Below are 12,588 nucleotides of genomic sequence, written 5' to 3' on the forward strand. Positions count from 1 at the left end.
TTTTCTGCCAATGCAAACAGAGGAGGAGGCATCTTGCTTAAAAACAGAGTATTTGTATAGCTACAAAGTCACTTCCATACATTTACATTCAGGAGTGCATATCCCACAACTTTTATATTTCATATTTGCAGAAATATTTTTAGAACATGTACAATAGTGTGCAATGTGACCAAAAAAAAGTAAGATTTGTTATTATCAATACAAGGCATTTTTAATCTGGACACAGATGAGACATGGCAATATTGTGCACTACTGTGACCACATCAAGAAAAAAAATCATTGCTAGTCTCAGTGACAGTATAATGAACGTGTCCATTCCATTCTGGCACAAAGTTATTTTATTCATCTTGATGTATTTTATTACATGAACATCTGGTAGCATGATGCACTCTCTATAAGCCAGTTTTTATTTGCCCCAGTTCCACTAAGCTTTCTTTGGATGTGTTGTATTTAATACTGCAGCTTGAATAAAAAATAGCCCCACATTTCAATTATCAAAGACTGTACCGTATAACACTTCGATAGAACATTGTAACAAAAGATGCAGGAGATCTGACATTTCCAAACTCTTAAAGTCAAGTGTATGTTCTAGGCACATCACAAAGAGGCTCAGGCATTCATCCATCACCCCATACCAACCTAATCCTGACTTTTATACAGTCAAACAAGACAAGTGTGCCAGAAGAAAGCAGCAGTAATCTCTGGGCTGGTCCCAGATATGAAAACTTGGGTAGCCCATGCACATCCACATGCCCCTACACGTTACAGGCACCAATTTTTCCACTTTTGCTTGGGGCTTGGGTGGTGTTTTTTATTTGTTATAATTGTAGCTGGTTTGAAATTGAAGAAAAAAGGGAAAAGTTCCCTTTCATCAGCTTTCTTGTACACAGAAATCTTTCAACAGATAGCACAAGGTACCAGGATTTTGACGCAGTCAGATAGAGCACAGTAAGCTTAAAAAAGTACACTTCATATCAACAGCATTCTACTGCCTCCTCTCCAGTTGGTATTGGCAAAAGGCAAACTCAGTGGCTGCAGCAGAAAACACTGCACTGTACAAATACATTCCTGCTTTTTATATTACCTTTGCAAAAACTTTCATTGTGTAGCCCAGATATTGCACCCTAGGATCAATAGCTGCGTAGGTAGCCAGCATCCTTGTGTTATGCTGTGCCTGGAAAAAGGGGGAAAATATTAAACTGGTGTCAGGGTGAACCAATTATGAAAGAATTTGTGCAATTTCACAGTGTCAGGTGAAAGCTGGAATGAGCTGTACTATTCATGATGGCACAAAGGCCACTGAATTTAAATAATTCAGCAGAAGTAGAATAATAAGTAGAAGAAAAACACACAAAAGCATTTTCATTCTAGTTTCAAAATTATTCCTTCAAATGGTTATTTGGGTAAGACAGAAAGAATTAAAAAGCTTTCTTTGAAGACAAAAGGACACAAGCAGATGCTCACCAGTGTATTGTACAAACTGATATCTCCTTCCAAGCCACTCCGCCTGTGTTCAAACTTTACTATAGGCACTTTGGCTGTTGTTATAGGCAAGATGTTCCTCAAACCTGGGGAAGCAACACTTTAGTACATAAAACATTTCCATTAACAACGTTTATAGAAAATCTAAATGCATAACAAACAACACTTTAAAGCACCTACCTGGATGCTTCTTCAGAACTTTTGCCAAACCTTCTATTATTTCTTTACAGTTTAATTTCTAGGAAAAACAAAGATCACAGATTCAGACGTTAAAACATGGATCCTATTCCACCAAGCACATTTACTATCACATACATTTCATAGATGGAAAGTCTATGTACAAAAAGCAGCAAGTATTAAGCCAGCACATGAATTTACACAAACTCATATGCTCTGTGTGGATATCTATAGTACAGTGTGTGTCTATAAGGCATTAAAACAGGCTGGATCTTGCTTCAGTTGTGCAGAGTGCAACAAGCCAGTGTGCAACTAGTTAATGCTACCTTTCCTGTATACAGAAACCTTAACTGAACTAAAAAACCTTAAAGAATCCTTGAATTTAAAATAGCAGATTTTATCAATTTCAAAACTCTTACCTCTGCATTTTCATGGCCTTCCAATGTCATGCAGATATCAAGATCACTGTCCCGAAATCCAAATCCATTCTTTGAGGAGCCAAATAAGCAAAGCCTGGCTTTGTCTGATCAAAAGAATAGACAAGAAGGTAAATTTTTTTACAGTTGACTGGTAAGTGCTTAGTATTAAATATTGCTTAACTGCAACGTGCAGGTGCCCATAAAAATGAGCTTAAACAGAGAGCTTACACTGTCACTTCAAAGACCTCAGTTTTGATAAAGGAGGAAGCACAACACTTCAGAAATTATTTAGAGAAAGTAATGCAGGATAAAGACTTACTTTATGTATTTTTTTTATGACTGAAGTACAATACAATTACAGTTAAAATCATTAAATGTCACCTCTAAATGTGGAGCAATGTTTTGTGGTATGCAACTGCACTTTCCCTGCTAATAAATCAAAACAATGTGCAAACCCAGTCACCAGTACAGCTTTATCCCACAGATAAGACAGAGCTACTCCTAGGGTAGCCAAAGTAATATTTCTGGCTCTATTCAGAGTTTATCTAGGTTGCATATTTTTCCTATGACTAGGTAAATTTGGTCAATGAGTTTTTATAATCATAACATATTCTTCAAGAAGACACAAGCAGTACGATTACAATACTTTATGGAAAATTCTTTCCCACTTGCTTTGTTTACATTTTTGTTTGAAACACAATATTACTAAGTATTTTCATTCTTGGATGGCAAAATTATGTCATTAAAACAAATTCCTTCCCAACTGCAAAGAACGCATTGATCTGTTCAACTGAAATTCATGCTAAGAAAATAGATCTGACACCTATTCACAGCTTTTTTTCCTAAACTTTAATAGAATTTGAAACCTTAAGTCTTTCAAGGCTTTGTAACAGGTTTCAATCCTCAGCTGCTGCCAGTAAGTGGAGGTACAGCCAGTGGATGGAATTCCTAATTCCTTGATGACAGGTCAGCTAGAGCAGAACGGCCTTCCATGGACCATGGACTGGAATTCAGAAGACCTGGGTTTGGTACCTGGCTCTAGCACTGTTTTACACCTCCTACAAAAAAAATCATTTGGTATCTCTGTGCCTTGACTTCCATCACTGTATTAAGATACTTTTGCTTGTTTTATATAAGGGATGTGAAGATAAACTCATTAGGATTTCCAAAATTCTCAAGCACTGGTGACTAGGCAACAAAAGTCCTTGGCCCATGACCAATGCTAACACTAAACACAACCAAACTTTCTTCTTGGCCTGACTGGAGCACTCCTGTGCTTGCATTACTACTCTGGCAGCTCCTCCTCCACTCTAGGGACATTTCCATGGAATAGCATGAAGGGATGTCCAAAGCTGAAGTCTGCAAGACATCATTACAAATGGAAGGAAAAGAGATGCCTTTGCTTCAAACAAGGAAAATAAAACGAGACAAACCACATCTTTATGTTCTGGACAACATGACTGAAGAAAGCATTCTCATGAATCACTACCTAAGGTTACATACCATTATACTCTTTTCGAATAAATCTCTCCAAACTTGCCAGTATTTGTTCTCTGTTTTGTTGCTCAGATAAAGGAGGGGATAATTCATCTAAGTAAAAACAAATTAAAACACAGTCAGACATGACATTCAGCAACTCAAGAATCTTTTCAAGCAAATTAAAAGACTGGATGGGGTTTTTTTTTGTTATGTTTGCTTTGCTTAAATCTGTGGTTTTCCTTTTATATCATTAGAATCTTCAGGATTTTATTTCAAGACATCCCATTTTTCAACCACAAAGTGGCTTGGTGGGAACCTGGCATCCAGCCGAGCTTAACCCACCACAGCAGCCCCAAAAGATGACAGAATTTGATAAGCACAAAAATTAGTTTTGTCCAGAGCCTGATTCCTGGGAACACCGGTAGTTTTTTATAAACCCAGTGAAAAATCCCATATAACATCAGTTTCTCAAATCTGTTATAAGGTATCACAGCCATGGATTATCTGAAAATTAAAATATTGATCCATTTGTAGCCTAGGACACCTGGAACAGCTTCTTCCTAGTGAATTCTAAATAATTGTAAATAAATAACTTAACCCTAGAGTTTTTAATTCTTCCAGGTTACAGATCGCAATATATAGTGGAGCACAAACACATTTTGAACTTACCAAAACATCTTTTACACACTATATCAAGTATGTCCCGAAATCTGTCTGTCATTGGTGGTAGTGGTTTCAGATCAATTTTCTTGAAATCCTCTGGGCAATCATTTTTGGAATGTCCATCCCGTTTGCAGATGCTGCATACTATAGTTGGTGGCTTTTTTGGGGGAAAAAAGAGGAAAATTCTATTTGTGCACTTAAGACAGTTCAGCAGACCTAACATTTCCAAGCAAACAAGAACATTTAAGAGATGAACAACAACAGAGCCACTACAAAGAGAGGAACACCTCTCAACAAGCTGTACTTAGTTCTCACAGTGCCCAAAAGCACCTGAAAATTCTACAAGAAAGTAGGAGAGGAAAGGCAGAAATAACCCAACAATAACCAGAAACAACGATTTTCTTTTTTTTTGGTGTGGAAATCAAAAAGCTTAAAATGAGGGAAAGAAACCATTTAATTCAAATGTCACACAGGGTGGTGTTTCCAGTGCTGAATAACAGGTACTCTACAAATGCCAGAGCTCCCACCCATAACCCAGACTGAAACAACCACTGTGGAATCCCTACTATCCATCCACTCTTAGATTTAATGACTTAAAAGTAATGGCTCAGTGATACATGACCATCACTGCTTACCTTTCCTGAAGTAAAAATAAACTTATCAAACACATAATGCATTTCTTCTGTTGAGAGCCTGCCTTCCTCTTTGAGATCCTGGGTTTCCAGCACTGCTTTGCAGCTGGCCGAGGTAGCTGGGGTGCCAGTGCACTTTGTCTGTGGAGACGACTCCGTTACCAAACTCTGCCTACTTTCAGCATCAGAAAACTCATTACTGGAATTTGTGTCATCAAGCTGATGTGCACTGCAGTTACAGTGGTGGCTGAGTTCACCCTCAGTTAGACACACTGAAATTTCTAAATCATCCCTCTCTTGAGGTGATTTTTCCTTTAATTCACAGCATTCATTGGAAATAAGGGATAAAGCTTCTTGTTTGTCTTCATCATAGCTAGAGTCCAATGTTGAAAGTACCAAAGAGTCCATGTTCTGGGAAGTACATCTTTTGGCTACAGCTTCTACCACTTTATTACATTCAACTTCATTCTCTGCCATGTTACATCCACTTCCTATAACTTCTCTATCTACAACATTTTCCCCTTGTGGAAGGCAACAGTTTGCTACAGGCTCTTCAGATCTTGTGGATTTCTTATTATTCATTTTCCCTTTTTCTTTCTTTTTGATATCTGGCTTGGATTTAATCCCATCTTTACTTTGTGGACATGCAAAATATTTATACGCTGTCCTAAATCGCTCCAGGATGTACTCAAATACCATCTGGCTATTTAGACTTCGTGCAACATTCCTCTTTAGTGCAAAAGGATCTGTGAAGAAAAAGAACAATTTCATTAGTAATCTTTAACTTCCACATTTCATAAAGAAGCTGAAATCCCTAAGTTATTATAGGGCAGTTAAGGAGATTCTTATATTATAATCCAGAATTGTATCTGGATATACTTAGAGAACGAAAGACCCACAAGTCTTTTCAGAATTCTTCCATATGAAACATACCAACATGCAGCCATGAATGGCTGACTATCATAAACAATACTAAACAGTATTACTCAAAAAGAAAACCATGGGTATATTGCACCATTATATTACGGCAAATTTCTAAAGTAGAAATCATAATAAACATACAAATGCAAAATAAATAGAGGCCAGCCAGAACCTTTCTTCTTCCACTGAAGAAGGATTGCCATTTCCCTTCAGAAATTCATTTGTCTAAGAGTAACATTAAGGATTTAAGGATTGTATGAACCAATCTCACCAGGATCCATTCTTAGTCCTTCCTAATGATTTTTAGATCAAACATGTTTTCCAAGCAAAAAGAGCTCCTGCATAGCTGCTATAAGTTTGCCTGGAAGATAGTACCAAACTGAGATTCTGTTACTTTACAACATGAGCTACAAACTTAACATTGGGGGGGGGGGGGGAGGGAAGAAAGGCAAAAATGAGAAGTAAAAAAACATAAAGGAAACAACAACACAAATAACCCAACAACGGCAGGTGTCAGAACCAGAATGCAATCCGGTTTTGTGAAATTATTTTTCACTTCTTCCTCAATGATTTGTCCTGTCACCTTACATCCCACATGTTGAATAAACACTTGCCTACTTTTTCTAAGCTCTAGCTAAAAGTGATTGAAGTAAAGAATTGGGAGAGGAAATTAAAGTCACAGGAGTGATCTCAACATCCACTACTCAACCTGTGCCTCAAGAATTCATTGCTTGTTTTTCTGTTCTACTTTCCCTTCTCACTCTTCTTGTACCTTATTGACTCATCCTTCAATGTACCTCTGTACCTCATTCTCTGTCTGTATGATTGTCTTTGTCCTCTCCATCGCCTCAAGTGTTACAGATAAGCCACTTCAGCAACATCTCTAGAAAGTGTTCAAAAGTCATTATTCATGCTTTTATAAAAAGTATCAACTTACATGGTTTCTTAGCCTTCCTCAAATAACCAGTTTCTCTATTCTTAAGGCAAAGAGAATGCCATACACTGCTCTGTAACTCAGTGACTTTCCCTGCTTTTTAGACAGAGAAGACTCGTCTTTAAAGAGACTGTATTAGCTGACAAAATATATACATTTTAAAAACTTATTGTCTAGATTCTTGTAAGAGATTTGCAAGTTAAGCAAATAAAGATGCTAATGCAGATGACTGCAGAAGTGGGAAGGGATCAGCCTACCTTCAATGGCTATTCGCCTCTTAGGCCAGTTTTTATTCTCTCTGGTTAAGAGCTCTTGCACCCGTATGCTGATGACATATTCCTCCAAAGCAAATTCCAGTGTGTAAAACTTCAAAAGTTCCAACCACAGTTGCCCCAGTGAAACTTGGTGAGGAGTTTTGAATGCTAAGAGAGACTGAAAAACATGGACACAAGTGCTCAACTGCAATAAGAAATTAATACTCCCCCATTTTTTGTCCTCGTTCCATCCAACATCAGTGTTAAAAAATAAAAAAATAGGGATGAGGACAAAAAATGGTTTTCAATTAAATGAAGTCAGGACTTACAATCCCATGTTTCTCTTTTGCATTGCTTTGGTTGTCCACTTCTGAGCTTGCTGCCTTCTTGCCACCACCCTTTTGTTGTTCAACTTTAGCTTTGCTCTCTGCTCCAACAGAGTTTTTTGCTGCACCATTTGTGGGTGGTTTGTACTCCCACCTTACAAATTCTTCATCTTCCACCCCTTTCAGCTGGTGGTCATCTGGCCTCTTCGAATCAAAGCCTTCAATCTAACAAAAATTAAAGTAGCTCTGAAACAAGACTGTATATAATACATACAACCAACAGTTTTCTGCAAATGTAACACTGACTACTGTGGTATTCATACCCCTCAAGATTAACAGATGTCAGAGACACAAATTCAGAGAAATAAAGAAGAAAATAATTGCCTTTTCTCCAAAACAGATAATACTATACAGCCTGCTACAAGCGCCTTTTAAAAAAGTCTTCAGAATCATCAATCATCATCTGTGTGAGCATTAAGTACCAATGCATTTTATTTATAATTTTCTTTGGCAATCAAATTCTGCATTTTTATGAGGCTGTAGAATACAGAAATAATGCCAACAATTTAACAATAAGCTTATTATATAACCAAATCACTCACCCAATTGCCCAAATAGGATGGTAAAATACGTGGTTTTCTTTGTTGAAGAAAAAATATCACCATTAAGGCAAAGGAATATGAGGGAATCCCGCCTTCAGCCTGACAGTCAATGTGACAGAGCTGTAAGAGAAGAAATAATTACTTTTCTGATGTAACACCAGAATTTTCATTTACCATCTATCATAAAAGGACAAATACTATAGAAATGTGAGAAATATACTAGAGTGAAACAGAAAATGCTGTATGTCAGAAACTGCAGTGGGCATGCCATGCCACATACAGACAAAATACAAACTGTAGCAATTCATAGAGTACCTTAAGGAATACTATCATGTATTATTCTTTTCAGTTTCACCACGTATTGTGATTGTGGGACATATTTTTGCTTCTGTCTAGAATTTCAGCCAGCTCTGAAACGTGTTATTGTACAGTGGCATCTCACGTATGGAGGTGGGGTGAAGCAGTGGCATGAAGCTCTTTCCACAAACATATTCATGTACATTATACACTACATTGTACACAGTGCTTAAAAAGAAGTATTGAGGATAACTAAATAACTTACTCTAGCCCAGTAGCGGAAAGCCAAAACCAAAGGAATCAGGACAGGCTCCAGTTTACCAAGTGCAGCCAGCAGGTCAGTTGTAAGGCAAGCCACGTCATTCCTAGCACTTACTTTACATGTCAAACCACTGCAATCACAAATGCAGAACAGATAAAGGGTTATCACTTTGTGATATAGATGATGCTTGGGGCAGGGGGGAGGTGGGGCATCACACCCACTGTAATAAAAACAACCATCAGTGTCTCCCTATGTAAGAACCTGAATTTTTTAAACAAAAGCCACAGAATATAATTACATTTTCTTTACTATTAATTTATCAAGTGCATCTAGAACTTACAGAAGATCACTACAGCCAGAAATATATAACAGCCTTAAGAATTTGTTAATTTTTTGCCATTACTTAGTTACATTATATTGCACAATTCAATTGTATATATAATTGAAATTGTATATAAAATATATAATCTCAAATATATAATCTACATACCAAACACTTAAATTAATAAATTAATTAATACTCCAGATCTGCTGCATATTAAGAGAAGATAAACCCACAAAACATTTTCTTTAGCTTCTCAGAATAATTACTTCTATTCTGTTACAAATACAGGAAAAGACAAGCCCACTCTCATTGCACTTACTTCCCCAGAGTTTCAGTCCATACCTCTGGCCAGTAAAGAAATCATATTTCATTTAGTAGGTTGCTGCTTCTTAGGAATTTACTGAAACTGTCAGATGATGTGTCCTTTCTGGCCACGTGTATCTTATAAAACGTTTTTAAGGCCTTGGCTTAAAGCTGCTGGCAAAAAATTTAAGTAACTGAAAACCACCCCACTTTTCCCCCAGTTAACTAAAAGGAGAACAGTAAATTCAGATTCCTACACCCAGTGAGTTCTGTGTAGCACAAAAAAGCAGCTCTCTTTCTAGATTACATTTCTGTGTATGAGCAATTCTCTCTTAATACATATGTTAGCTGAATGTTACAGTAATACTTCTTGTCAGGAGGGCAGGCAAGCAAATGCTGTGAACAAGCAGAATAGCTCATTAAAAGCTTCTTTCAGTCACACATACCTTTTAACATCTTTGCAAAAGACAACAGGAACTTTGGCATGGAAATCCGACTCCACATCTGAGTAGACAGCTAAGCAATGAGGGAGAAAAAACACACTTTGTTTCAAAGTTTCTTACAGTTTTCCCAATTCTATCTTTAAAATTATTATATTTCTACCATGATTTTTCAGAACAACTCAAATTAAGTGCTGCATTGCTAAGCAGTACCAATTTTTTCTGGTTCCTTTTGATGCTCACCACCAGTATCAGCCAGCCTGTGTTCCTGACAGAACCACGAGGCTTCAAGTTTTAGAAGTCTTGGAACAGCTCTCACTCATGTACATATGCAAGCGGAAAGCAGCTTTTGAGTTTGCTGCTTAGAATTCATCATACAAAAGGTTAAATTTTTTTGTTCTGCCATCTGACACTACTGCCCCAACTTCTGGCAACCTGAACTGGATTAATGGGGTTGCCATTCTCTTGCTGCAGTTTCTCATCTCTCATTCACACAAGCAATGGTGTTCATAAAAATCACATTCATAAACCAATCAATTTTTCTAAGTTTACAGAAAAATTTGGTATAAAAACAACTAAGCAGCAGAGAGAATGTTAAATAGAAATGAGCTAAAACTCACCACTGTTCTTCAAGATCTCAAGCACCTGGATCAGAACATCTGGTTGACTCATCTACAATGACAAAATTAGAGCAGGTTGGATTATTGAGACGAATATTTTATTTTACATTTTATTTCAACTACTTCAGTTGCACAACTAGTAACTCTGTGTCCTTCAATGAAAAAGTTAACTGTACCTGTCTACTCCATGAAAACAGGTGCCAGTAAACCTCACAGTAAGCTTTCTTTTAGCCTACAGCTCTAGTCAACACTTCTGTTCTAGTTCTGCATTAACAAGATAAATACAAGCACTTGCTGTATATTCAGCAATTTTATTGTCAATGTATACTACTAGAAAAGGACAGCAATAAAGAATTTAATGTCAAGACTTTCCCAGGGGGTTTTAAAGGTTACAATTCTAAAACACATGCAGTTGAGTGCCTATCAACAATGTGCTGCTAATATCACACAATAAACATGAACCAACAACTTCACCACCTAAAGAATGTCACTTTTATACCAAATTTTAAAAGGTGGGGGAGGGGGGAAAATCAAAACCTACAAGAGCTTACAGTCTGAATCATGAACTCACGGAAGCACATTTAGTCAAGCCAACCATTTTCATACTGCTTCAGTGCTTATTCAAAAAAATTAGAAAAAGCCTAGCATAATGTTGTCCAAAAACAAAAAATACACCCAAGAATTATAGTTATCTAAAGAGCAATGAAAACTTCCTCCACAGCACAGTTGGTATCAAATCAAAGATTTGATGCTCTGTGCTATTCTAACACCACGTGCCCCAAAAGAAGATGAAGGCAATGGAAGAGAAATAAATGTGGATGGTCTTGATTTATACACCAGTCTTAGTCAATAGAAGATAATATCTACACACCTTAGGGGGAAATTTGATATCGATGTTAACATCACTGGTCTTAAAAGCAAATCTAGTTAGACAGGAGCCATACATCCTCAGAGAACAGTCTGGAGAGAGAGAAACATAATTATTTAACAGTTAGTAAATAAATTTTTCTTTAGTAGATGATGCATACCTTGCTTTAGATATTGCACCTTCTAAGTGACACGCTCAGATTAATGAACACTGAATCCCTTTCTCACTCCTGGGAAGGACAGGCATTGCCATAACACAGCATCACAGGAAAACAAATAATTCAAATACTGTAATCACCAAATGTCCAACGTTTTCCAAGCTGTTTTAAAGATTTTTTAAAATGCAGCTTTAGTTCTGTTTGTTTTTAATAAAAAATTAAATATCAAGTAACAATAACTGTCACCATTTCAGTGTAGGATTTTATATAACAGCTTTTGTTAACTACAGCTTGATTTCACTGCAGCATTTATCCAATTATAAAATTCTTTGTTGCCTCACAGACTTCTGTATGAGGCACCAATCTGTTTATTCCATCAGCAAGTTCCAACATACTGTTCATTACAAAATATGTTTATAAAGCATAACTTCAGTATAGTCCAAGGCTCAGAAACTAGTGTCCATTCAGTGTTTTAGTTAATAGTTACCTGCAAAGATGCAGAACAGATCTAAATTAACTAGGAAGTACCTACTCAGCAATACTATGAGAAATGCCATCCCATTCCATAAACAATAATTTATCCCAATTCACAATGAAATTTTTGCACATGAAAACTTTCCTGTAATAGAAATTAGGGTCTCCCATACTTAAATTAGCTGAAAAATGAGCGTTCTCAATCTTTCCCAAATCAAACACCCTGCTCAAGCAGGGTCAGCTAAATCAGGTTTCCCAAGGTGTGTCCAGTAGGGTTTTGAAAATCTGCATGGATGGAAAGTCCACAACCTTTCTAGGCAACCTGTGCCAGTGTTCAACCACCCTCAGAGCAAAGAAGGTTTTTCTTGTATATCTTCTTTCATGTGGGTTCTGACCAAACTCATTCAATCAGAAACATCAACAAAATTACTCTAAAAACTGAAAATAGATCTTACACATACATAGCTTCAAGCCTATTTTCACTGCTTAGAAAACAGCCCTCTCAGAATTAAAGTCTGTATGGTTAATAATAATTTGTAATTTCTTCAAATGGCTTATCATAGTAGTAAGAATTTTTGCATAGTTCTAATGTGATCTCAAGAGAAAATCATGCCAGAAGATCAGATGTTTTCTACACAGTGCATGAATTAAATTTTTCCAAATTTACAACTGAGGAAAACACATTCAGTAAAACATAGCTGGCTTTGAAAAGGAGAATAACAAACTGTCATTTACTATTACAGACTCCCTTTCCATTACTCCTACACCTCCACAAAAGCTCATCAGTCCAAACAAAGTAACAATAATTTTCCTGAGTATTTATGTTAAAATGTTATGTGAAAAAGCTTTGTCTTATGCTTCCCACTTTCACTGGAAAACTCCCTGGAGTGCCAGAACAGAAGTTTGCAGTAGGAGCCACTTACAGAGCAAACAGATTAGCAAACCTCCACCCT

General features: G+C 36.8%; 1 protein-coding gene across 5 annotated transcripts in view; it reads right to left on the bottom strand.

The window, feature by feature from the left end:
* The window catches only part of TUT4 (terminal uridylyl transferase 4), a 44,382-nt gene that overhangs the window by 14,569 nt on the left and 17,225 nt on the right, over positions 1–12,588 (bottom strand). For all 5 annotated transcript variants that reach the window (XR_009277959.1, XR_009277958.1, XM_058842363.1 and 2 more), the window contains exons 6-19: positions 11,008–11,096; positions 10,137–10,188; positions 9,523–9,592; positions 8,452–8,578; positions 7,890–8,009; positions 7,291–7,512; positions 6,965–7,139; positions 4,856–5,598; positions 4,227–4,377; positions 3,582–3,668; positions 2,079–2,182; positions 1,663–1,720; positions 1,465–1,568; positions 1,085–1,174 (exon numbers count right to left, since the gene is read on the bottom strand). Coding sequence is in view for 3 of the 5 variants with exons in the window: in XM_058842363.1 (XP_058698346.1) it covers positions 1,085–1,174; positions 1,465–1,568; positions 1,663–1,720; positions 2,079–2,182; positions 3,582–3,668; positions 4,227–4,377; positions 4,856–5,598; positions 6,965–7,139; positions 7,291–7,512; positions 7,890–8,009; positions 8,452–8,578; positions 9,523–9,592; positions 10,137–10,188; positions 11,008–11,096 (2,192 nt within the window). In the remaining 2 variants the exon portion in view is untranslated. The remainder of the gene's footprint in view (positions 1–1,084; positions 1,175–1,464; positions 1,569–1,662; positions 1,721–2,078; positions 2,183–3,581; positions 3,669–4,226; positions 4,378–4,855; positions 5,599–6,964; positions 7,140–7,290; positions 7,513–7,889; positions 8,010–8,451; positions 8,579–9,522; positions 9,593–10,136; positions 10,189–11,007; positions 11,097–12,588) is intronic.

The sequence above is a fragment of the Poecile atricapillus genome, chromosome 7 (genome assembly GCF_030490865.1).
Source record: "Poecile atricapillus isolate bPoeAtr1 chromosome 7, bPoeAtr1.hap1, whole genome shotgun sequence".
In the NCBI taxonomy this organism is placed as follows: domain Eukaryota; kingdom Metazoa; phylum Chordata; class Aves; order Passeriformes; family Paridae; genus Poecile; species Poecile atricapillus.